At 40.6% G+C, this 26,064-nt stretch overlaps 1 protein-coding gene across 7 annotated transcripts in view; it reads right to left on the bottom strand.

Moving 5' to 3' along the window:
- KDM3A (lysine demethylase 3A) overlaps window positions 1–26,064 on the bottom strand; it is a 49,362-nt gene that overhangs the window by 8,970 nt on the left and 14,328 nt on the right. For 3 of the 7 annotated variants that reach the window (XM_081156381.1, XM_081156382.1, XM_081156383.1), the window contains exons 9-21: window positions 21,231–21,394; window positions 19,960–19,989; window positions 19,326–19,843; window positions 15,399–15,603; window positions 11,851–12,065; window positions 8,915–9,067; window positions 8,682–8,777; window positions 8,195–8,322; window positions 6,593–6,788; window positions 5,149–5,321; window positions 4,535–4,771; window positions 2,574–2,745; window positions 108–195 (exon numbers count right to left, since the gene is read on the bottom strand). In XM_081156381.1, coding sequence (XP_081012507.1) covers window positions 108–195; window positions 2,574–2,745; window positions 4,535–4,771; window positions 5,149–5,321; window positions 6,593–6,788; window positions 8,195–8,322; window positions 8,682–8,777; window positions 8,915–9,067; window positions 11,851–12,065; window positions 15,399–15,603; window positions 19,326–19,843; window positions 19,960–19,989; window positions 21,231–21,394 — 2,375 coding nt within the window. Of the gene's footprint in view, window positions 1–107; window positions 196–2,573; window positions 2,746–4,534; window positions 4,772–5,148; window positions 5,322–6,592; window positions 6,789–8,194; window positions 8,323–8,681; window positions 8,778–8,914; window positions 9,068–11,850; window positions 12,066–15,398; window positions 15,604–19,325; window positions 19,844–19,959; window positions 19,990–21,230; window positions 21,395–24,354; window positions 24,404–26,064 lie in introns of those variants that run through there. The other 4 variants (XM_081156385.1, XM_081156384.1, XM_081156386.1 and 1 more) reach the window with 3 other exon arrangements.

Genomic DNA, 26,064 nt, shown 5'->3' with positions numbered 1-26,064 from the left:
GGAACTTTCATATTTCCCTGAGAACTATTTTCTCACACCATCTCAAAAAAGAATTTATCCTACCAAGTGAAGGACTGAATCATCTACCCCCAAATCCATCATCATACCTAGAAGGCATCATATCTCTAAAATCTTCTCCTGGTGGCCAGTCTTTAAGTTTTAACACCATTGGTTCTTTTTCATTTTTCAGTCGGTCTGAAAAACAAGCAGAAAAACTGAATTGTTTCTATTCTTAACTCAGAAACAAACCAAAATAAATGGCAAATGAGCATTTTATGCTTAACAATGAAAATAAAATTTATTTATCACTGGAAAAATCTTCATAGCCTGATACATTTTGTATATGTGTCATTTTTCTTTACTATTCCCCTCCATCAACTGCTGTTTCTCTACAGTGCCAAGAAATCCATTCATAACCAGCAGTCAGCAAGAGGTAGCAAAATAAAGATCACCTACTTATTTGTATCAGGACCTTGTCTTTTCTAGATGCTTACTAAACTGCTACTCATTCTTTGAGATTTTAGCCACTCCCTTTTCTCCATTACATCTAGGTGGTGTCTGACTACTGTCCCTCTCACTCAGATCTAGTCTCCTCCTGCATACTGAGTTCTGGAAGAAGTGAGCAGCTCTGCAACTAACAGCAGTGCACTTTAACGATCAAAGACCACAGGGGAAAAAAAAACATTTTCTGAGGCTAGCATGAAACAGAAATGGTTTTACTCCAAGAGACTGAAAGTAGCTGTTGTTCTGTCCAGGGAGACCTAGGGCCCACACTCTGCCCCCTACATCCCGTCTTCTGGACGATACATGTAGTGTTTAATCAGAACTATTTTCATGGAATAGTCAGAATTATTACCTGTTGCAGGCAATGCCAAGGAACCAAGACTCAAGGAGTGCTCATTGGAAAAGATATATTGATAATTATGATTAACAGCAATGACAACCACTATTTCATTTCTTGCCGTGTTCCAGGCTCTGCTAAGTGTTTTAATAATTTAATCCTTACAATTAAACCAATATCCCAATGAGGTTAAGCACTATTTAATATTCTCAATTTCAGATGAAGAAACAGATGCCTAAGGTCACCTAGAAGAATTGGAACTGCAACCCAGGTTTGAATTCAGAGCTTGGGCTCTTAAGGACTAACACTTGCATAATGTTTTACAGACAATCAAGCACTGTTCCATAACCTAGTTTAAACAGGTGCACATTCAGGGGGCAATAGAGACAGGGAACAGTGTATGTTTGGAACACCAGCAGCACTTCAGTGTGGGTGGTACGCTGGGGGTGGGCAGCAGGATCATTATATGGAAAAGGCTATATGGAAAAGGCAAACGGTGGTTGACTCTGGAAAGTTTGAGCCCCAGAAAAATTAAATCACCGAGCTCATATAAGAAGTACCTATCATCAGTCAGGACGTGAACCTAGGCCTAACTGGATAGCACACTGTGGTAGCTGTATCACCAGATCCTCTTCAAAGGTCTTGCTGCTCAAACACAGCTTTAGGGTCCGCCTCAGCTGCAGAGAGCTGCCTTACCAGGTCACTGCCTTTCCCAGGGCTCCAGTATCTAGAAACTGAAGGCGGGGGGAGTAAAGGCCCTGACATCTCCCACTTCAGCCCAATCTGAGACAATGAGGGGCGATACTTGCTCCAGGACTCCCTGTCACACTGGCTGAAGCTCTGTTGAGTCTGCCTTGCAGCTGACTCCTTTTCATGCCCAGTCCTGCTTCCCACCTCTCTCTTCATTTCACAGATGTTGATCCCTAGGTAAATATCTTACATCTGAAATTCTGCCTTGGCATCTACCTATGGAAAATTCCATTATGTCTTACATAAGAGTTAGCTGTAACTTTATTATAAAGTCTGTGAAAATAAAGGTCATTATCTATAAATGTAGGTACAGGGAATAAGGAAGCAGAAGATAATGTGAAAGTATGTCTGAAAAGAATGAGGGATGAATGAGCATACTTGAATTACTGAGTCTGAAGAATGAAATGGCTGAACCTTCCAGCAGGAATGGGGGCCTGGTGACTCACTGCTGTGATGTGAACCACAGAGCCCAGCGTGCACTTCATATTCTTAGAAACAGTCTACTGACTGGCCAACCACAGAAACGGCCAAATATCAGCACAGGCCACACGAGCCTTCTTACTGCCACAATCCCAGCTCACCTACATGGAGTAGACAGTGACGGGGAAACCCTGTATTAAATGAATCCACATTCCCTGGCACCTTCAGGTCTATTTACCTTGTTAAACAAACAAACAAACAAACAAAAAGGATAGATAAAGGTGAGACACACATGAAACCACCAGCCTCAAGTCATAAGCCCTGGCTTTGTGGTCCCCTCCTACTGGGCACAAGTGGAAGCACCTGAAGCACAGAAACTACAAAATGAATGTCTCAGTTCAAAACATAAACTTTGAAAAAATAAAAGGGAAGAGAAGATGCTAATTTTAAACTCCAAATCCTGGAAAATGCTGTTGTTGCCACCAAAGTGTCTCAGACTCCTGCTATTCCTGTGCCCTTCCCTTCACATCCTCAACATTCCTGAAAGGTCTTTAATACATACTTGGTACATCTTCAAATCCATCCCAGAAGTCTCCTACTGTGGCTCCTGTGATGATTTCATTGGTCCTGCAATTAACTAGGTCGACTTCCTGACCTCCAAACTCTTTCCTGAAGGATTCAGGTTTCCAAAGTTCAGTGTTCAATTTGTGATGCACTCCTGACACCATCACTGGCTAGAAAAGAGAACAAAGACTTTAGTTGGAAGTCCTCCCGCTCTGACCCCACACCTGTGGCTGCTGCCTGCTTCTCTGTGGGTCATCTTGCCTCAGATCCTAAAGTGCCAGCTTAGACTTCTGAGCTCCCACAGCATTTCCTGTCTTCACCACTCATCTGTTAAACACACCCCTTGTTCTCAAACTATATTAGTAAGCTTCTAGGAGCAAGGATCACACCTGCTGACTCCACTCCCAGTATTCACAGAATACCAGCACCAAGGCTCAGGGCCAGGAAGGTGTGGCATGACAAAGGCCAAACAGGGCACTGCCACTGGCCTCCCACGTGTTGTTGCTAGGCAGGAGTATGGACCTGAGGTTGCAGAGTCCTTTGATTATAAGACAAGCCAGAAATCCTGAACTTTGTCAAAGAGTCTGACTAAAATATTGGCAATGAGTTCAAAGTTTTTAAAAATTATGTCAATTAAGTTATTGGTCTAAATTCAGTCTGTCATTGTCATGAACAAATCTTATTAGTACACAGGACTGAAAAAAATTTTTCTTAGAATTTTCTGGTTAAATACACACATTTTTCTATATGGCAATTCCCTAAGTCCTAGCCTTGTCCAAGAGCAAAATATTCCTTTAGTGAGGACTCCATTTAGCCCAGAAGAAAAGCCAAAGATTCAGAAAACAAAAACCAAAACAAGAAAGCAGAGGAGCAGGTGTACAAAGCCATTCACCTCCTAAACTATTAACCAAAATTTAAGAGGGAACAACGCTGCTCTGTAAATCAAACCCCATAGGATACTACACATCAACTACAAGATGAACCACTTGACTCTGGCCCACCTAAAACTGCCTTCAGCACAAGGGTTGTTGTTTCTTGATCTTTATTGTTGAAGGTATTACAGAAGTCTCTTTTTTTCCTCCCACTGACCTCCTGCCCCATTCCTGCTCCCTGCTCAGACCTCCACCGCACTATTGTCTGCAGCACAAGGTTTTAATTCAGGGAAGAGAAACAAGATTGTCATTATTTTGTGTAATCCTCCAAATCCCATCAGACTCCTAGTCATACTCCCACTTCCCCTATTGAGGTTCATCACACAAGAATAACTGAGTCAAGAATGCTCTCATCAAAAATCCAATGACTGCCTGGCCAGGCATGGCTCAGAGGTTGAGCATCGACCTAGGATCCAGGTGATCAGGGTTCGATTCCCGGTCAGGGCACATGCCTGGGTTGTGGGCTCGATCAATGACTCTCTCATCATTGATGTTTCTGTCGCTCTCTCTCCCTCTCCCTTCCTCTCTCTGAAATCAATAAAGATATATAAAAATAAAAATAAAAAATCCAATGACTGCCCAGCCGGCATGGCTCAGCGGCTGCCCATCAATCTATGCTTCAGGAGATCGCAGTTCGATTCCAGGTCAGGACATATGCCCAGGGTTGCAGGCTCAATCCCCAGTAGGGGGAGTGCAGGAGGCAGCCAATCAATGACTCTGTCACCACTTATGTTTCTCTCTCTCTCTCTCTTCTCCCTTCCTCTCCCTGGAATCAGTAAAGATATATTAAAAAAAAAAAAAAAAAAATAGCCCCCTCATCTTTAAAAAATAAAAAATCCAATGACTAGTCATAAGCAATCAAAACCTCCTGGCCACACTCTGCCGTAATTATATTCACCCTAAATAATAAATTTAAAATAGGAAATAAAGTACATATGACTTATAATGGGGGGAGGATGTCAGAGTCTGCCAAAGGTACCAAGAAGGGGGCTCTGAACTGGGTTGGGGGAGCAAAGGACCCCCTTACCTGCCCTTGTTTCCAGCACTCCCTAAACACATTCCAGTTGCTCTTGTTGTTGGGATCTTGCAGGCACAGCAAGCGATTGTCACATAGCCAGTAGTGAGGAGTGTCAAAGCCCAGGATGCTAGGCTTGATCGTCAGTCCTTGAGGCCTCTTAGATAAATCAGAGGAAGTCTTATTTTGCACCAAAGAGGCAAAGATGTCATCAAGGACTTTTGGTGTATTCTTGAGTCCATTTTCTGTCTAAATTTGAGAAAGAATACAAGTCTTAAATACGTTGTTTCCTACCATCAAAACCCCATTCCAATAATGGTAGGACAAGTACACATTACATATCCAGAAAACAGTCCAAGCCAGGACCCTGAGACAAAAAGTTAAGTCCCCTTCCCCCACTTGACATCACAACTCACAGAAGTGGGAACAGGAGAAAGTATAAGAGGAGAAAATTGCCCAGCCCAGTACTATAACCCTGGGAAGCCCACCTGCCAATGGCATGGCCTTCTATACCCATGAAGGAAAGCCTAGGATTCATAAGACCCATTTCTACTTTGTTTCAATTTCTCTAGTCTCATCTATTCACTTCTGCTAGGTGGAGTACAAACAGTAAAACAAATGCATACCTTTCCTGTAGAGGAATTCAAGAGATTTCGTAGGAAACCAGAACTGTTGTTGCTTACAGGTGTCAAAATCGTACTGTTAAAGGTATGGAGGACTGTGCTGGACTTGCTCAAAGGGGGCAGGGGTGGAAGGCATTTGATTTCATTCTTTAAAATTGGCATCACTGGTTGTTTTTCTAAAAAGAAAACCAAACCATCCAGATGGAAAAGCATTCTGAAAAGCAAATCCCTTCCTAATCTTCTACTAACAGAACTACTTTGGAACCTGTTTTCATTTATTGGAACCAAAAAACTTAACAGGATAAATACTAATGACATTATTTAGACAAGGACTTCCCACTGGTATTACAGTAACAAAACTGAATATCCAGGTGATACTATGGTAAATGGTATTTTTTTAACCTTCTGTTTTCTATTTGTTTGTTCCTGGTCTATAAAATACAATTGATTTTTGTAAATTAACACTGTAACTAGCAACCCTGATAGATATGTTTATTAAATAGAGATTCTTTTAGATTTTTCAGGTGTAGAATTAGATTGTCTGTAAATATCAACAGCTTTATCTTTCTTTCCAATTCTAATATTTTGTTTGTTTGCCTTAATGCAAAAGCCAAGACTTCCAGTACAATGTTTAATAAAAGTGATAGCAAGTGCACTTGTCTCTTTCCTGAACACAGAGGGACACTGTAAAAAAAATCTACTGAATCAATTAAAAAATTCAATCACTATTTATGATGATAACCGTCAGTTTTATTGTAGAAGCTCATTATGTTAAGTATATTCCCTTCAGTTACTAATTTAAGATTTTTTTTTTAGAAAAATCATGAATAGGTATTGAATTTTACTACTTTTCTGTCTCATGATTTTTCTTATACTTTTTGAATGTTTTACTACGTAGGCCTGCACTTCTGACACCCTTGTCCATGCTGTATAAGTCCTTTATTGATAGTGCTGAATTCTACCCACTGGTATTTTGTTTAGGATCTTTGAATGAAAGAAATTGGCCTGTAATTTTTCTTTTTAACATAAACAGAAAGCAGAATCATGTAAATTCTAATCTAACTACCTGATTCCAAAGGTCATGGTTCTTTATACTATTATCAAGCATCAAGCACAGATGAGACAACAGCACAGATAAAGGAAAAAAAAACCTGAAGCCAGAACACTGAACATTAGACAAAACAGGAACTGTATGGAGAAGAAGAAGAGGAAGGCAAAGTCTCAATCTCCACCTAACCCAGGGTGCTATCATCAGCAACAGTTCTTGTTGGTGCTGCATTCTGAAAACACTTGGCATTTGTGTCAAGTCTCAGGGTGACTACAGGGAACCACTTTCCATTCTACATGACCTCTAACCACTCTGTTCTCACAGCAACTGAGGTTGCCCAGTCCCTCCCCAAATGGATGGAAGTTTCCAGGAACTCAGGGGAAAGCAGGAAACTCTCACCCTTGTTTTCCTTGTTGACATTCCCACTGGTCAGGTCTGCCAGCCAGTTTAAAGGAGATGTGCTAGCTGGACAGGCTGGTTTGCTGCTGCTGGCCGGCTTGGAGGCAGCTCCCCCGACCATGGCCACCGGCTCAAGCACTGAGGGGTTCTGTTGGAGCATGGTTCCAAGAGACGGTTTTTCTCCAGCTAAGGAAGTCTGAATATAAAAGAATTTTACACAAGGTGAAAAATTACATTTTCTTTTCTTACCTTCTCCCCTAAGAGCTCACCAGTAAGAGACAAATACCCAAAACAAAACCAACTAACAGCCCTGGACATCAACAGAGCAGAACTATAAGGTAGGAGATACTTGAGTTTTTTAGCTTTTATGTATTACTAATGGAAATGTAAGATGTGCTAAGAATTTAAACACAGCAAAATATTCCACCCACACCCCTTTAGCACACCAATCTCGCTTATACATATCCTTACTGCTCCATCTGCCGTGTTGCTTCAAAATGACCAGTTTGTGCCTATGTCCCTGTGAACTCACCCCAGTACCCTGAAAAGGCGCTCAAAACAGGGCTGCTGAGTGAGTGAATGGAGGAGGCAGGACAGGAGAGGTGTAACTGTGATTTCAGAAGGAACAGGATGTAGAGAAAAGAATACCTCCTTGATTTAGCACATCGGAGCGGGCTTTAAAATGTAGTGAGCATCTCTTAAAAGAAGTCAAGTTGAAAAGAAAAACTAGAAAGAGCACATCACTTATCTGTTACTTAAAAACTGCCTTCACAACTCAACTGGGGAGGTTATTCATACATTGAGAAGGAAAAGGAGTGTCAAGTCCTGTTAGGTCCCGGCCCACCCTTTACACGTGACGTAACTGTGTTGCCCAGCTACCGTCATTGTTCATTATCCCCCGGTTACTGATGAGGAGGCTGAAGCATATGTAAATCAGTTCATTTAAGCCAAAGTTATGCAACTAGAAAATGGCAGGAAAAAAGAATTCAAATTCAGTTCTGACTCCAGAGTCAAAACTCTTCTACCCATGCTGTCCTTTATGTAAATGTAAAAACACTGATTGGTAAACACAATGTGGAATGATGATTGCTGGGGTGAGAGGAAGGGAGACAGTGGGGGGAGATGTGACGGTGGAGATGGAGGGGATGCCTCCAGGAAGAGCACGAGCACCAAGGAAATGTACATAATGGTTCATTTCGACATTATTTCCTTCAACTCTTCAAATGTATTATAGGTAGGGTATACTTAGTATTTTAAAAAATTCTAGAGCTTATCTGAATCATTTTAACTCTGCAAAACTTGAGACATTTTTAAAAACCCACATAAATTTGACAGCAACTTATTAAGTAGACTATAATAGAGGAGGTTTTTGCTTTTTCGAGAAACAAAAACTAAAAACCTACTGAAAGAGGCCACAGACGAGGTCCACAACAGTAATGTGAAAAGTGAGAATGGGTCTATGAAGTGTCACATGAAACATGAATTTTCTTTCCACAGACAGCTGTCCCCACGTTCCTTTCAAATATACTACAGGAGTCCTTGGGTTATTTGAACGCAGACAGACAATGACAAGGACGGTGAATGTAGCATAAACAGCAGTACCTGTTTTACGTCTTCCTTTGAGGCTGGCTTGGACAGGAGTCTGAACTGCCTGTTTGAACAGGGACAGTTTGCCTTTATTCCCCATTTTGCTCTTACAGAATGGACAATGTCTCCAACATCATAGAGGGCTAAAAAGGGCACAGGCAACATCTGAGCAAGGACGTTAGGCATTTTCAAGCTCCACATTACAAAGCAGAAGCTGGCGTTTCCCACAGGATGACCATTTCTTAGCAGCACAGAGCTCACAAGCCCTCCTTTTCACCCTAAGTGTCTTCCCCCAGTGTACAATTTCCTTTCCTTCCCCAAGACTAGTTATAAGACCTTAGTAAGTTTGGGGGGCACTATTTTACACATTTCTGGACAATTTATGGTACACACGAAAATAAAATTAGCATTTAATTATACTACACATAGTAAGATGAAATCATCAGCCCTCTGAGCTAACCAAACAAAACAAGGTGGAAAAAATCATTGCACCACGTGATACCTTTCCCAGGGATGATCTGTGTGGGCATGAGGTTCTCTGGCTCATGAATTTGGCTCTTCACACACCTTATCCAAGAGAAAGTCTTGTAGGCTGCACCTGCAAATAACTGATTTGTAGTAACTGTTCTTCATGGACTCTGGCCCCAAACACCCCAGGAATCCATCACCACAAAGCAATAAAAGGCTTCACTTAAGTGTGTAAGGGGCCTGGAGGAGAATCAGGTCAGTTCTCACCCTGTTGGCAATTTTTCCTCTTCATCCGGTAGCAATCCACACACACTCCAAACCCACACCGAGGACACACCCAGTGCAGGTTGAAGATGGTGGTGTCACACACATCGCACATTTCTCGGACACCTTTGACAGCGCGCTTCCAAGCAACCTGTCCTACAAAAATCAATAAACCACTTAGTCTTGGGAGAAGAGGGCTTCTGATATAAAACATGTAGGGGAGAGGGGAGTTGATGCTACTCCTCCCTGACTGGAGTTCCCATTAACTCTGCTCAACACTCCACCCTACCAACAGGCCTCTGTGCACCATAAGTAGTCAGGTGCAGTTTTACCCCCCAGGAGATGCTCACGCCCTGCTCCCCGCCTCTCCCACCCTCCAAGGAGCTTTGCACACCACTAATACACACAGCAGTGACACTTCACCTTTAGGGTCATGAACCCCTTTGAGAATCTGAAGGCAGCATGGACCACGCTTTCTCCAAAGGAAAAAACACCAACTCAGATACACAAACCCAACATTTGGTGTAGTCTTGGGTTATTCACAGATGTCCTGAATCCACTCAGACTGCCCATTAAAAACCTCAGGGCACTTAGGGAAATGAGAGGTAGCTGCACATTAACTTAGCAGGGGCACAACAGTCCACAGTTGATTCCTTCATGGGACAGTTGGAAACTCAACTTTGTTAGTGCCAAGAGTAATGTGGGTACCCAAGGTTGACTCATGCTAACCAAATATCCAACAGATTAAGGGATAATCCAGAATTCTACAAAGGAGCATTCTCCGTTCCAATGGCCAAGCCCTGATAACTGGGGGAAGGGCCTTCCAAAAGTGGGCAAGGACATATAACCCACTCCCCCACCTATGCAGAAATGCCAGATCAGGTGATCAAATCAGGTACCATAAAGCTTCAAGGAGTATGAGCTGAGGGAGAACATTCTCCTGGGTCAGAGAGAAGCCCAATGTCTGCTGATCAGAACACTTTTCTCTCTCTCTCCTGGACAAGACTGGACAGATACTGTCACATTCTTGTTCTATGGAAAACATTTTTTCCCCCAATCGAGTTCATGGTTGATTCTTCAGACCGACCACAATGCAAACGACCAACTTCATTTTGCACTGAATTAATCCAACTGCTGAGTGAACTACTGCCATTTCATTACAATGCAATAGCTCATTACACAACACAGAGCTTGAAGCATTTTGCAAATGAGATTTTATGAACTTCACCTTGGTCACTTGGACTAGACTATTTTATTAGAGAATATTCTTGGATCTCTGAGCCACCACTTAATGACTTTTTGTCACTAAAAAGAGAAAGTAAAAGTATAAAGGTTGAGATCAGCTTCCTAATCTCAGGATGAGTGTAATCCCCCTGGGAACACCTTGTGGTGGCATCTTTCAGTATCATTCAAAGTGAGTTCCTCTCTCCAACTGACCAGCCAGTTAGAGGAAGTAAAGAGGAACAGAGTAATCTAACAGGCAAAGAGGAAAGGTTAATCACATTTAAACCTTCAAGGACAGAGTTTCTTAATTATGCCTATTTCTGTATGAAAAAAATGCATTTTTCAGATGACTCATCTATAGCAAAAAATAAACATCGGTTGCTTAAAACAGCCCTGCTAATTCAGGAATGAATTATATATTCCAAAGAAGTGTTTCTATATTCCAGTCATTTATGTGCCACCTTCTAGACCAGGTACTTAAAAACTTCTTTAAATCTACTTTTAATTAAGTGTATATAATAAAGATACTTTGTATCTCTACTGAAGAGAAAACTAGTTATCATTTGTCCTGAATAGAAGATTACAGGAAAAACAACTTTAATGAGATTCTTGACTTTATTAGAGTCTCTGCTACCCCAACAGAATGCAGTGATTCTAAAGCTGCTCTTTCCTTCAGCATGACTCTGGCTGTCCCAGAGCTCACAATCCCATCTCCCAACCTAGCTCTGAATCCCTGCTCCTGAGAATGCCCCAACTCCCATTCCTGGGACTCTGAGATGTAATAGTATCCATAACTGTCCAATAAATTATTTTTTTTCTTAAGCCAGCTTCAGTTAGTTTCTGGTACATGCAGCCAAAATTCTTAAGATTGATATGTGTAGGTGCTTCTTTGAAACATTATTTGCCTACACAAAGTCTGGAAAGCTATCCACTAGAAGAATGGGAAAGGCTTCACTTGCAACTGTCAACCACTTGGGGAAGAAAAAATGATGGGGGAAAAACTGAGACTTAAAAGAAAGATGCCCTTTGGTGCTTCTGGCTGAATATCTCACTTTTACAGAGGGACACGGACAGACAGAGGTGTACTGTCCTCCTAGACATCAGACCTTAAGATGGCATGGAAGGAGCTTGGGCTCTAATGTGTCACCCACAGTGACTGATCCCTATGGCGCACTGGGCTGCCCAATCAGTGTGAGAGTGGAGGACACCTGCACTCACCTGGCTGGAACCTCCACCTACTTCCTTAAAACCTTAACTATCATTTTATCTGGGCTTGTTCCCATTCTCATTCCTGGGACCCACCTCCCAGACTGATTCAGCAGGTCTGTAATAGAGCCTGTCCATTCTAATTTTCTTTGAAACATATTCCTAATTAAGAACCTTTGTCTGAAAATAAAGCCTTAGCTTCATCTCCTCGGTGAGCCCACGCTGCTGGTAAGGCTGTGCAAATCCACCACCGCCTCACCTTTACCTTTCTTAACATGGAAGGAGCTCTACCCCTTTGGTAATCGCCCCAAAATACACCCCACAGACAGGTGACTGATGAAACCAACAAATAGAATCTGCTACGAAAGGAAAAAGGCAACCTCATTATACCAACAGTCATCTAAACTTTGGAGTAAAAATGAAACCCAATCAATTAGGACTTAGGTGTCATTCAGGAACAAAAATCAAGTTGGGACTCAAAAATCCTACCCCCTAAGAGATGCTCTTACTGTGTGGCTCAATAGTTGACATAGCTTCCTTTTCAGAAATCACCATTTGACAGAAGTGGTCTCCAATGTTGGCGAGGATATACTTTGCTGTGTCCAAATCAGTCCCCACAATGTTTTTGGTTAAAGGCAACCACAAGCCAATTGCTTCACTGTCATATTTGTTTGGTGTTAGGAAGCCTTCCACCCGCAACACACCGTGTTTGTTGAATTGTAACCTAGAGGAGGTAGAGAAAAAAACAGGTGCATTTCACACATAAAAATTAATTTACAACGTATAGTTACTATTTAAATTAACAAATTTCTTCCCAGTTTTCTATAATCTCCACAGCCAATTGTTATTCAGCAATGTCAGTAGAAAGATTAAAAATTTCCAAAAGGTACGGTGGGGAACACCTGCTGGACTTGGGGGCAAGAACAATCACAAGTCACCACAGGAGTAAAATGATAAACAGAAGGTACAAATGACCTGATCAGATCTGAATACAAAGGGAAGGCTAACCCTGGACAGTCACTGAAGCCATGACCACGTAGATCCATAAGGTATTTGGCACTCATATGAATCCTAGCTGCAAATTAGGGTGCAGGCTTCTGAGTGAGCGGCAGTGTTAAGATGGGCCTCAGTACCTAAGAAAGTGGAGTGGAAGGCAGAATACTTTCTCAGTATTCTCTTTAAATATTTTTGACACTTGCATGTTTTTTCTAAGCTATGTGTTAGTTTTTAATCTATTTTAAATACATTATATGTCAGTCTAGTTGGAGACATGTTAATATTCTTTTTAACCAAAGAAATGAATTTGTTCTAGTGTCTACTAGACTGGCTTCTACTATGCAACATTAAGCAAAGGCACTTTCCCCTCCAAAGAGGTCAAAAATGGGAAAACGGCTAAGTCATAAACCAATGTTTTTTAGACAGTTACAAGAGTGGTTTTAAAACACTCTAATATTCAAAAGAAAAAAACTATCCCCTCCCTAAAATGTCCTTCCTTAAAACAAAACCAAACAATCTCTCCTGCAGCCCAGTTACATCTTCCCCAGCAGAGGAGCCACAACATGAAACCAAGTCTCTAATAGGAAGAGATCTGCACAAAGCAGTACCATTTTGTGCTTTCTTCAAAACAAATATAAGTACCCACAAATGCACATACACTTTAACACACTTACTTGTGTAAAAAACCAAAAATTTCTCCAGAGAGTAAATAGAAGAGAGCTAACCTTTACTGAGAACTTACTCTGGGCCAGGTGTTATTCAGAATACATACTAATAATGTATGTGTATGTTAACATGTTAGCAGTTGTCACAGATCTAAAGGCTACACACACAATTTATCATGGTGCTTTTGAAATTTACGCAGGAATGAATGGGGCAAACTATTATATAAAAAATTCTAGTTCATTAAGCCTGAATCTAAAAGTTACCAGCACAACTAGAATTATCTAAAATGCCTATGCATTTAATTCAGTTCATCAGCAATCTTTAATCTTAATAAAACTACAGGGGAGAAGGAAATCGGAAGAAATTAAAGTAAACTATTCTGTTTGTGATTAGAACTAGCTGAATTAGTATCTAGATTTCTGAGAAAGTGAATCACATCTAAAGTTCATCTGTAACCAGGACAAACTGCTTACTTATATATTTTTACAAAGCAAAAACTGAAACAAAAACAAGACATGGCTTCCTTTCTTCACTCAGGATAAAAAACTTATAAAAATTAATATATAAAAATGAAAGCTTTTGTCTACAAAATTGGAGAAGATTTTTGAAAAAAGATATGCCTCTTCTTGCTGGCAAAGTTACAGAGAGACAGGAATGCTCCAACCCTCCCAGAGGGCATGGACCCAAGTGCAGCCTTCCCGCAGGGCAATGTGGCAGAACACATGTATCAAAGCCTTAAAACACGCACACCTGGCCTAGTATTAGCACTTTCAGCAATCCTTCGAAAGTAAACAGTCAGAGATGTGAACAAGAAAATGATCATTTCTACATTTTTAGTGGCAAAAAATATAAAATAATCTTAATACCAACAGGGGAATTGGTTAAGTGAATTATCAAACAATATTATGGGTTCTTAAACATTTATTCAAAAGTATCTGCAGGAAAGAGTTAACACGATCAAGTGGTTCCTACTATGGACATGGAAAGTATTGGGAAAGTAAGATTCAGTACAGTATATACATTCCAGACCACCACGATAAAGGAAATATTGCAATAAAGCAAGTCACGTTAATTTTTTTTGTTTTTCAGTGCACATAAAAGTTATGTTTACATTATACTGTAGTCTATTAAGTGTGCAATACCATTTTGTCTAAAATATATGCATCCCTATGTTCACAGCAGCATTATTTACAATAGCTAAGATCTGGAAACAGCCTAAGTGCCCATCAGTAAATGAGTGAATAAAAAAGCTGTGGGACATTTACACCATGGAATACTATGCGGCTGTAAAAAATGGATCTCTTACTCTTTGTAACAGCATGGATGGACCTGGAGATTATGCTAAGCAAAATAAGCCAGTCAGAGAAAGCCAAGAATCACATGATCTTTCTTACATGTGGAATCTAATGAACAAAATAAATTGATGAACAAAATAGGTCCAGAGGCGTGGATACATGGAATAGACTGGCAGGTCTCAGAGGGGTGGGGGTGGAGGGGACAGGAAGAGATGGGCCAAAGAACTTATGTACATATATGCATAGCCCAGGGAAACATACAACAGTGTGGTGAAGGCCTGGTGGGGAGGGGCTGAGTGAAGGGGGACAAAGAGGAAGAAATGGGGGATACATCTATAATACTGTCAACAATAAAAAAAAAAAACATGAATTTTTTTTTTTTAAATGTATGACTGTTAATTTTATTTTTTAAAAATATCTCTTTATTGATTTCAGAGAGAGGAAAGGAGAGGGAAAGAGAGAGAGAGATATAAACATCAATGATAAGAGAGTCATTGATCAAGCCCGCAACCGGGCATGTGCCGTGACCCGGAATCGAACCCCGATCGCCTGGGTCACCTGGATCCTAGGTTGACGCTCAACCGCTGAGCCACGCCCGGCTGGGCTGAACTTTATTTCTAAAAACGCTAACCACCATCTGAGCCTGTTAGATAAATGGCACCAATATACTTGCTCAACTTAGGCAACGCAAACCTTCAATTTGTTTAAAAAAAAAAAAGTAGTATGTGCAGAGAGCAATAAGCTGAGATGTGCCTGTACAATACACCAAGTAGGTATGCTTGAATACATTTTATGACCATATAAGCACTAAAATGCATTGAAAAGGTAACAGTAGTCATTTGTAGCGGTTTTCCAGAACCTTTGGCATTTTTCTCTTACTTTTAGAAGTTTGTATTTTCAGACTTCTTTGCTTTAAAAAAATTTAAAAGGGAGAACGTGAAGGAAATAATATGCAATAAGGTCTAGATTCCCAAATCAGAGATCAAAAATAGTATCTCTACTCTTTTTAGTTCTAGATTTACCATTGATAGAAGAGGAGGGTGGGGGGAGAAATATGCTATAGGGCCCAGATTACCAGAGCTTTGCCCAAAATGCCTTACCTTCTAAAGTGAAAGAAGCGACAAAACACAGGTGAATCTTTCTGCTGTTCCTTATCCTTGCGGAGACTGTCCAAGCGACACTCCCGGCACTTGGGCAGCTGTGCGACAATGTTCACGCAGGAGTCATCCTGCACAAAGGCCTCACCGCTCTGCTGCAGCTTCTTGACTTTGGCTGGGTCTGTCAAAACTGACTTCCGGGATGGAACTAGGAAAACAAAAAAAAGATTAAGAAAATGGGACCTCAAATTTTTTAAAAAATCACATCAATGTGTTACTGAATTCTACTCAAAAGGCCAGTTTTCCCAAAGGGAGAACTCTTCAATAACTGGTTCAACTGCCATTTTCTAAAAATGGCTTAACAAAAGACAACTATCAGAACAATTAATTCCAAGTAGTATATACCTCTACTCACAAACCTAGATGAGAGAAATATTTCAGGAAGATTTTTCCAAATCAGATACTTAATTCAAATTCATTGCAACACTAGCAATGCACAGACATAGGTTGACCTCAACAAACACACACTGTATGGAAGTCACTTTTCATACTCAAAAAAAGCCTGGCCTGGCCGGGCGTGGCTCAGAGATTGAGCATCAACCTAGGATCGAGGAGATCTCGGTTCAATTCCTAGTCAGGGCACATGCCTGGGTTGCGGGCTCGATCCCCAGTCGGGTGCATGCAGGAGGCAGCCAATCAATGACTCTCTCATAATTGATGTTTCTATCTCTCTCTCCCTCTCCCTTCCTCTCTCTGAAATCAATAAAGATAAATTCAAAAAAAAAAAAAAAGGCCTGGTTTAAGGTGTGTTCTCTGCAGAAGCTAACCATTCTAATAAAAACATAAAAACCAAATCGCTCTCCTGCATAGGCCCCTTGATCTATAAAATAAGAGCTATCTTCTAAATGCTTCCATGAGTAGTCATTGACCCCTGATATGTCTTCAATTTCCTTCATATGTATGTTCCATTCAGGGTTAAGAGCACTGGCTAAAGATAGGATTATGATTCTAAGTAAATGTCTGAAGTTTTAACCTGAGATGGGCAGGAGAACTGAAAAGAAAATGTTAACATAGTTTTCTAAAGAGAGAAAAAAAAGTAGAGATGTAACAGGAAACAGCAATCACTGTGTCAGCCTAAATAACCCAGAAAGGAATCCACTTATGTCAAGAGCCTTAAAGAATATTTCATATAAAACCAACAGAAAAAAACCTTTTCTCAGGGTCCAAGGGAGCTGAGGAAAGGAAGGTAGATTCTTAGGCAAACAAACAAATGAAAAACAAACAAAAAACCCAAAACCTTCTCTTGGGGAAACCAGACCAGAGATGGGTGGGAGAGACCAGTTGTCTTGGAAGAAACTGAAAGATCTCAAACCAAAGAAGGCTTGAAATAAATAAGCATCTTTAATAATTACCCTGGAGGTGATCTAACCTTACCTCTTTTACAGCAGGGCTAGGGCATACTGTAAAATGCTACATGGATGCTGTCAGGCCTTGATTCCTCAAACATTATCATTCAGTTATAGTGAAAGAAAAAATAAAGGAGAGAAAATAAAGAGGTCAGTAGTTCAAGAACGGAATTTTAACTACCCAGGTATTGAAAAGGCAGCATCCTTTCAACTGGATCAGGTTTTTACAAACCATGGACAAAGAGTCCAAAGGTTATCTTATCTGTTCTGTCTGGGCTTAAGAGGAAATATCTAGAAATAAGCAAGTTGAACTACCTAAACCTAGCTCTCTATTGAAGAAGCAATAGTTGATCCTATCAGTGATTCTCAATTCAAAGCAGAGCCAAGGAGAAGAAAAGCAATGCCAGCTCCTAAGGAGCCACACATCTATCTGACAGAAGAAAAGGCAGCTGTTCGCCCCCAGCTTGCTTTAGCTCCTAAGCAGAGCAAGGGTGCACGGGAGAGGACCAGTTTCCAAACGCGTCTTTCCATACCCACAAGCAATAAAAGTCAAAAGAGATCCTGGTAGGCTTCCGATCACACTCTCAGGCCTCAGCCAGAAGTCCCAGGAGATGGGATGCACCAGATGTGACTAGGTTTTTCATTCTCTTAAGATCACTTTAGCCCTGGCCAGTGTTGCTCAGTGGTTAGAGCGTCAGTCCATGCACTGGAGAGTCACAGGTTTGACTCTTAGTCACGGGCACATACCTGGGTTGCTAGTTGATCCACCCCGGTCGGTGCGAGTGTGGGAGACAACCTGTCAATGTGTCTCTCTCACATTAATGTTTCTCTTTCTCTCTCTCCCCCTCTCCCCCAACCGCCCCCCTTCCATGCTCTCTAAAAAAAAAAAAAAAAAAAAAAAATCCTCAGGTGAGGATTAACAACAAAAATAAAATAAAATCACTTTAGATGGGGCACAGTTGCACAACATAATGATTGAGACAAAGCTGGATGCCTAATTCACCTGCGTACCTATAATGTGCTTACCAATGCAGAATTTTTACTGTTTGTTCATATAATATTAAAACACTTTGCCTCAAAAACTAGCTGAATGTGAGCGGTGATGACTCAAAAAGAATAAAACAGGGATATGGTTATGAATATACACTTTCTTTCGGGAGTTACACAACTCCTGAAAACAGTATACACTTATGCAATTAATTTTATGCAAATTAATAGTTATATCAACTTCCACCTCAAGAATGAAGCTGGGTTAGAAGTATCTATCACTAGTCAAAGAAAGTTCTTTTTCTATTCCTCCAATTCTGTATCAGGAAGATCCAGAGTTCAATCCATCTATCTTGCCCTCTAGTTTCAAAGGCCTGCAGTAAAAGCTGGAGTGTGAATATGTTCATTTTTTATGTATCCAAATGAATAGTTTTTTAAAAGTTATCAAAACCCACGCAACTTTTCCCACAGAGCAGACAATTATCAAAGGTATTTTTAAATTGTAAAAGCTCTGAACCTTTGACATACTGCAACCATTTAGTTCTCATAATTCTAGTAAGAGAGCTTCTGATAAACCACCATGGAAATGCATCCTCAAACTTAATATAAGTAAATGAAATACAGTGTGCCATTTTCTTTATAAGAGTATTCAGTTTTAAAGTGTGGGTGCAACAGGACATTGCTCTTACACCAACAGACTCTGCAGGGTGGTTCAGCCCTGTACTTAAAATCTTTAACCAAACATCCCTCTTCTAGAAGTGGTGATGCAATTCTTTATCTTTTCTAAAAAATCCTCACCTGAGGCTATTTTTTCCATTGATTTTCAGAGTGAGTGGGAGAGGGGAGAAGGAGACAAACATCAAAGTGAAAGACACACATCAGTTGGTTGCCTCCCGCATGTGCCCCAACTGGGGATTGAACCTGCAACCCAGGTACGTGCCCTTGACTGGGAATTGAACCCATAATCCTTCGGTGCATGGGCTGATGCTCTAACCACTGAGAAATGCTGGCCAGGGACAATTCTGTATCTTTTTAAAAAATTTCAGATCTGAACTACCTATGTAAACATAAACTATCAATCACCTCTTCCATTTCAACCTGGATGTCACAGAAAGATGTATTAGGCTGAAGATAAAGTCATTATCAGATTACTTTACATTTTGTCCCAAATTATTTTTACAACCAAAAATTGGGAACCACCTAATTACCCATATAAAAGGAACCAGTTAAGTCATATGGTAAGTGTCTATAATGGAATCCTTACAGCCTTTAAGATGTTGATAAACATCTATACTAATCCACAGAGTGAAATTGTTGGTATAAACCCAATGGGATACAGTTTATCTTGTATTTCTATATATGTGAAACCAGGTCCAACAAAATATTAACAGTAATCATTTCTGAGACGATTTCAGAATTTCACTTTCTTTGAACTTTTCTGATTGTATGAACTTTTTCTATAATTCTACAATCATTTTCATATTTTCCATCATAAGACAAGACGGAACTGTATATAAATATATGGAGAAACACTCACCATTTTGGGTTTTGTTGTTGCTTCTTGTACAGTAGCTTTCATTATCTACTTCTACTGAAGGTTCCTTTAAATTCTGTGACTGGTGACCTAAAGTTGAAGGTTCTACCTTTTTCTCCACACAACTATTAGGGCTGTCACCACTGCTACCTGCTTTCTCTTCTAGCTTATCTGGAAGGAAATCAGATGCGGAAGGGGCATGTTCTTGGTGCTTCTGCAGCTCAGGAGTCTTGGCACTTCCCAGTTCTGCCACAGCAGCAGCTTTTGTAGGTAAGCACACCTTCGGAAGGCTAGTCGAAGGTTGCGGAACAGATCCCAGCCTGTGTTCCTGATTAGTGTTGCTCTTCAGCTGGTTACAGCTACCTTTCGGTTCACTCAGCGTTTCCAAGTCTCCAGTTTCAACCTGAGAGGACTCTGAAGACAGCAGTCCTACTGTACAGACATTGGGTTTTGTTCCCACTGCTTCAGGCTTCATATTTAGACAGGAAGAAAGTTGTTCTGGCAAACTCTGCTTATGACACCTGAAAACACAATATGGAAAAACCAACATCTTAGGCTTCTTTTACCTCTCCCCTACCAAAAACAATTGTTTGGTTCCCTAAGGCAACCAAATGAAAGAGAAAAGAAAACCACTTACATTAGAGAATTTAGGATAGGTTTCCTTGATCTAGAATTAAAAGTGATGGGTCAATGGCTCCGCAAAAATATCTTAAACATTCAGAAAAATACAACCTTAAGTCCTATCTGCATGTTCTCATGAGTCCTGAACTACTTCAAGTTAATTCTACTTCTTACGGCATAATAAACCTTAGCTTTCCCTCATATGGAATCAAAACTACCAGCAGCACATAACCCTATCCTGCTACGCACAAGTTAACAGTCCCAACATGGGTAATTTCATCATTTGATCCATCATCAAGACCCAAAGTGAACAGAAGAGCTGACTAATTACCTGCTTGTTCACAGATGGTTTGAAATCCTCCACCTCCCCATCTTAACAGGGGTACCCTTAAAGAACTTTTCATTTCTCTGAAATTCACCCTAAAGTTCTTTCCCCAACAAAACACAAAGTCCTTTTTCCTGTTATAGTTTTTTCCTGCCTTTAATAAAGGGTTTCATTCTGAGGGGAATTTCTCATTTAGGCACTCAAACTGGATAGCTTTGCTTGGATGCCCTGTTCACTGCTTCTCAAAGACTGCCCCCCACTTCCATCTGTGATGTGGTCATCCTCCAAGCTCTGTCCCACAAGCCCACTCTGCTCTCAGTGAATTCATGTGCTCAAACACTCTCCCACCTATTTGTAGTAGTCTTCCAAACTACCTTTTTACACCACTTTCTCTGACCCATATCTGAAGTCTTTATTAACTGCCTGCACTCCACCACCCTTTCTAAAAGAGACCCTTCCCTTAAAAGTCTTCTCTGTTAACCTATCACCACTTCTCTCACTGATACCTGGGGTCTGGGCTTTGAGAACCATTCACCATAACCATGTCTCCCTCTTCTCCACACTTCCACTGACCTCCGTTTCCTGTATACAGCCAATCTACTCTTTTCCCTGAAAGCAAACACCTTTAGTTTACAACTATCTGTACTACTTCAATCGACTGCTCTCACTGTATCAAGTCAAGAAAGCTGTTCTTTCTTCACACACCCTTCATTTCTGTACCGTTTTCTACATTGTTCTGCATGCCTACACTTTTCACTTCTGAAGGTGCCTGACCAATTAGGAGACTCTAATGAAAAACCTCTCGGTGGCAGGCCATCTTGCCATTAGCTACCCTAATGCTGTCTATGAAGCACTGAATGCAGAAAAGTCTTGCCACCTGAGCAATGTAAGCTCAGAAGGAAGAGCCACGGCTAAAATCCTTCTTCTGATTAAACACCTTTAACAAATAACAGGTAACTCACCCTGGAGGGAGTTTTGCTCCAAGGTTAGGTGGCGAATTGGCAGCTTGGGGAGCGCTCTGCTGTCTCGGGTCCTTACTAGGCGGAGTTGCTGCAGTGCAGCCGAGCATTATATCCTTAAAAACTGTTGTGCGAACAGACTGTACAGGACACATACTGGGAGAAGCCTAAAAGATACCAAACCAAGAGATATTAAAAGGAAAAGTCCCTAGTTGGGGAAACACAAAGTGCTAGCAAGATTCAAGTTTATTTGTTTGGTTTAGTGCTAACCAGGCATAATACCTTCACCAAATAAAAAGAACAGGACAGGAGAACAAGTGATAAATCACAAAATTAAGGACTTATATCTGAAGGCTGTTAATTAAATCACTCTGGCTTTTCACAAAACTTTTGAGTCCTCCTATACAACATTACAGCAGATCTTTTTTCACAGACCTCTGAATCATTATGCCAGGAAAATGCAGCCACATGGCAATTACTTTAATAATGCAACGCACAGGAGTGAGCTTTTAACAGTCTTCAAATGGTGGCAGCTTCACATGCATTCCGTTTAACATTATTTGAGTGCCCACCACGCACTTACTGTGTAGACTGGCAGGAGACCAGACCACATAGGACTCTTGTAGGCAGTGGTGCCTACTGGATACCAATATAAGCCTTTACAATGCAGTAAAGATTGAGGACACGGTTCTTGTTCTTATGTGGCTCATCAAGTCACAAAGGTCATCCCATGCTGCAAAAAATATCAAGTCAGGGCTGTGGGACAGAGCTGGGGCACCAGTCCCCTTTCCTTTCCGTGCAGTTTTTTGTTTTTACAACTCTAAGTAACGGACCCACTTCTTCCTTGTTTGTACTATCCACAATAATAAACTTCCCACCATGGGAAGAAAAGGAAGAGAGTAAATTTGGCTCCAAACACTAAACAGTCTATGGCTAAACCAGGTGAAACACATTCCCCATCTTCACTGGCCTCCAGTGATATCCCTTCTCACTCCTCACTCATCCACTCCACAGTGCCCTTCACATGTACCTTACCCCCAAACCAAAACTTGAAGAATCTCCAAAGTTTCTTCATCTTCTACTCATTAACTTCTAAAATTAACTGCTATAATTTGACATAGGACAACTTTCCTTAGTAAGTTTTTTAAACCTCACAATCCTGAATATATTTGTAAGTAGTCTATTCATGAACCCTGTTTTCACACATTTACTCTGGAGACCTTGAAAAGACTGTCTAGTATATGCTAAATAGGAATATCTAAAAAGAAAGAATTACTTCCTCACTATCAAAGTTTTGGCATACCTTCAAACTATTTTAAAGCTCTAAATTATCTGATCATATACTGCACTATTTTAGTCCAGCCAATTTTGGCTAACACTACTGGTTTAGTGTTCGCCAGAAGAATTTTTGAGGGGAGCCCTTGGCTACTGTAAGAATATCCCTGGCATAGTCAACTTCACCTCTTTGGGTCTCAGTTTCCTAATCCTTAAAATAAGGAAATTAGGTAAGTTTATTCCCAAAGTCCTTTTCAACTCTATTTTATAATTCTCCTATTAAAGATTAACCTCCCAAAGTTTAACTGCCAAGTCATTTAAAAATGCTTATTCAAGGCTCACTTTTACTAAGCACCTTCCCTCATAACATCTTCCTTATTCTGAATTATGTTTGAATTGATACACTAATACAATATGTTTTCTTACTCTCCTGACAGTAACATACTTAAGAAATTTAGATAACAAACCTAGGCATAATTTTTTATTTTGTGTAATATCCACTGAATTGGTCAAGTAAAAAAACCCCTCCATCTCCCAGCAATGAACCAGTGAACACTGCCTCTATTTCTAAAATATTTGTTGACTCTATCCATTCCTTTCCATGTCACCACGACCACCATCTTTCCCCTAGACGCCACGTCTCCTGACTTCCTTCCATTTTTACCTGAACCTTCTGCCTGAAATTAATTCTACCATAGAGCAATTTTTATAAAATATGCATCAATTAGATTATGGGACTCCACTGCCTATAAGAATTCTATGTGGTCTGGTCTCCACCAACCCCCTTCATTCATCTCATTCCACTTGTCCACACTGCTCCAACTACACTACCTTATTCTCTGGTTTTCAAATGTCCTAAGTTCTTTCTTGCTTGTACCTTTGTACTTGCTATTCCACCTGTCTGGATAGTTTTCATGAGGCTGGCTGGTTCCATCCCTCATCCTCACATCTGTTCAACTGTCACCTCCTGAGAATCTCTGATTACTCTTTCCATAGCAGTGCCTCACAAGCCACTCCCTTACTCTTTATCATAGTACCATGTTTGTGTCTCTCATTGCATTATCACACTGTTGAAAGTACCTTTATTTAAATTACTTTACTGTCAGTCTCCTTGCAATGTAATATATACTCCTCTGGGCAGAGACCCTGTTTGTGTCCACTGTTACAAGCTCATAAAACCAGCCACAAGCAGATGCTCAATGAACAAGACTGGTGTAATGCATGAATGAATGAATGCTGTTAGCACTTAGTATTTCAAAATAGCTATAAATAATTCTTGAGTTACCTCAAGAACCAGGCAGGCAGTAACACTCACCAACATTTAGTACATATTAAATATTCAATAAATACTTGTTGGGAAGACGGATGGAGGAATGGAGGGAAGGAAGGAGGAATCTGCTATAACTCACCACACCAAGGAAAAGATTTGGAGAGGAGTGGGAACAGCAGCACAGTGGTGCAGAGCACTGTACCGCCTTTCGGTACTGGGCCTCGGTTTGAATCCAGTCTCCGACACTTCCTGGCACATTACTTAACCTAAGTTTCCATTTCCTCAATTGTAAAATGAGAGCAATGAAGCATATCTTATAGGGCTGTGCTTTACCACAGTGCCTGGCACAAAGATTAGCTGTCTAAAGGCAGAAAAACATCCTAACAACTTTCTCAGTTCAGTCATCATGGTTCGAGTTAGCATAACTTTGGATGCTTTTCCTTTGAGAAAATGAAGTACAGGACCCTACAGCTTTCCTAAGGGTTAGGTCAACAGGAATAAGGCTTCAGTTACAAAGTCCATCTTGACATGCACACCGCTGCACTGACCTCTGACTTGACAAGGGTCAAAGTTTCTTCTTACCTGAAGAGTTTTCCCTGAAGGTCTTCTATACCAGTCATGGCAATAGTTCCTCCCTGCCAGCAGACGGAGATAATATAATTGAGTGTATGATGGTATTCTAAAAAGGACACTGCTGGCTCACACTCCTTAGCAGACTCTCCCAATTAACCAAGCAACGTCCTAACTCTGAGGAACGGTCTGCTAGGCAGAGAAGACCTTCAAGGAGCCAGATGCTACTGGCAAACAAGTTTATCTTATCCAAGAGTATTCATCAAAGCAATCAAGAGTATACTCTATCTATTCCCCAACTCCTGTCATCCAATGACTGCCCTAAAAGTAACTTCTGTGGCCAGTCCACACATCTAGGAAGCGCAAACACAGTGAGATGTGTGCCAAGTGTGTTGATACTGTTACTCATGTTTCACTCACACATTTAAATGAATTCTTTCCCCACTTCTTCCACTACCTCTCCAGCTCTCTTGAAATCTCAGCCAGGCTAGTGTTTCCAAAACTTGCCTGATGACAAGAATCACCCAGGATAAAAAAGAATATTTACTAACATTCACAATATACTGGTAAAGGAATCAAGGAGGCTAAAAAGATTATGATTTTTAGTTTTAAAAAGGAGGGGGGATCCTCATGAATAGATTGGGGGGGAAGACAGGAAGAAGACAGGTGCCCAAAATAGAGTCTCTGAGAAGTATGATTACAAGTAATGTTTCTTGTCTTCATTATGCTTTTTTTAGGTTAACAAAAAAAGTTTTAAATAATGTCTTTAATGTGACAATCTTTATTTTGACAAATAAGCACAGTTAAAAAGAGAGAATAACATAATTTTTAAGAAATTTCTAAGACTGCCAATACTCAGGTAAAAATCTACTATCTCCAACTTCCTTTAGAATGCAATGACTAATATGGGCTTAACAACTGAAACAGGTATTGTTAAAACATCAAATTCAGTTTCTCATTTTAGATGCAGAAGCTAAGGTTCAAATAGGTTAAGGGAGGACTTATCCCCCAGCCAAAGTTCAGGCGTACAAACAAACAAAAAAGCTTCTATGGTGCCCAACAATTAAGTTAGTAGCACACAAACCTACTGAGTTGAACTATGTGCCGAGAGAGATAAAAAAGACACGCTCCCCGCCCTTAAGAATGTGAATCAGGTAGAGAGGATCAAGTATTATGTATATATTACCACATTTCACAAGTACCTCCCTGAAGGTTATAAACTGACTTGTTCAATTACCTGTCCTATGACTGATAAACTTGACACTTTGAAGAACTGATACCTCCCCCCACAGGAGGTCCCCACAGACCCCAGTCCTGCCTGTATCCCAGGTTGATTCCTCCAGGATCCATTAGGATGCCATTTGCTATTCCTTGGCCCCCTTCCCACCATATCATCATGTGGCTCTACTTTTCATCATGCCAACTAGTATTTATACTGATACATTCTCTGTGACAGGCAACACCCATCAACTTCTTTAAACTGGCCTATATTACCTCTACCCAAGATCAATTTATCCAATGTCAAAACCTGGAAAAAGAAAAAGAGAAACTCTGTTTCTCTTTCAGCTTCTAATACTGTGGATTACTTAATGTCCTCTGTGAGTTTAACTCTAAGACTGCAATAATCATTTGCTTGACATCCTTACTATAGTAGTTCCTCTTTATCTGCTGTATCACTTTCCATGCCTTCAGTTACCTGCTGTCAAACCATGGTGAAAAAAC

The sequence above is a fragment of the Miniopterus schreibersii genome (genome assembly GCF_964146895.1).
Source record: "Miniopterus schreibersii genome assembly, chromosome: 13".
NCBI lineage: Eukaryota > Metazoa > Chordata > Mammalia > Chiroptera > Miniopteridae > Miniopterus > Miniopterus schreibersii.
Note: the sequence above shows the minus strand (reverse complement) of the source record. Positions and strands in the feature narration are given on the sequence as shown.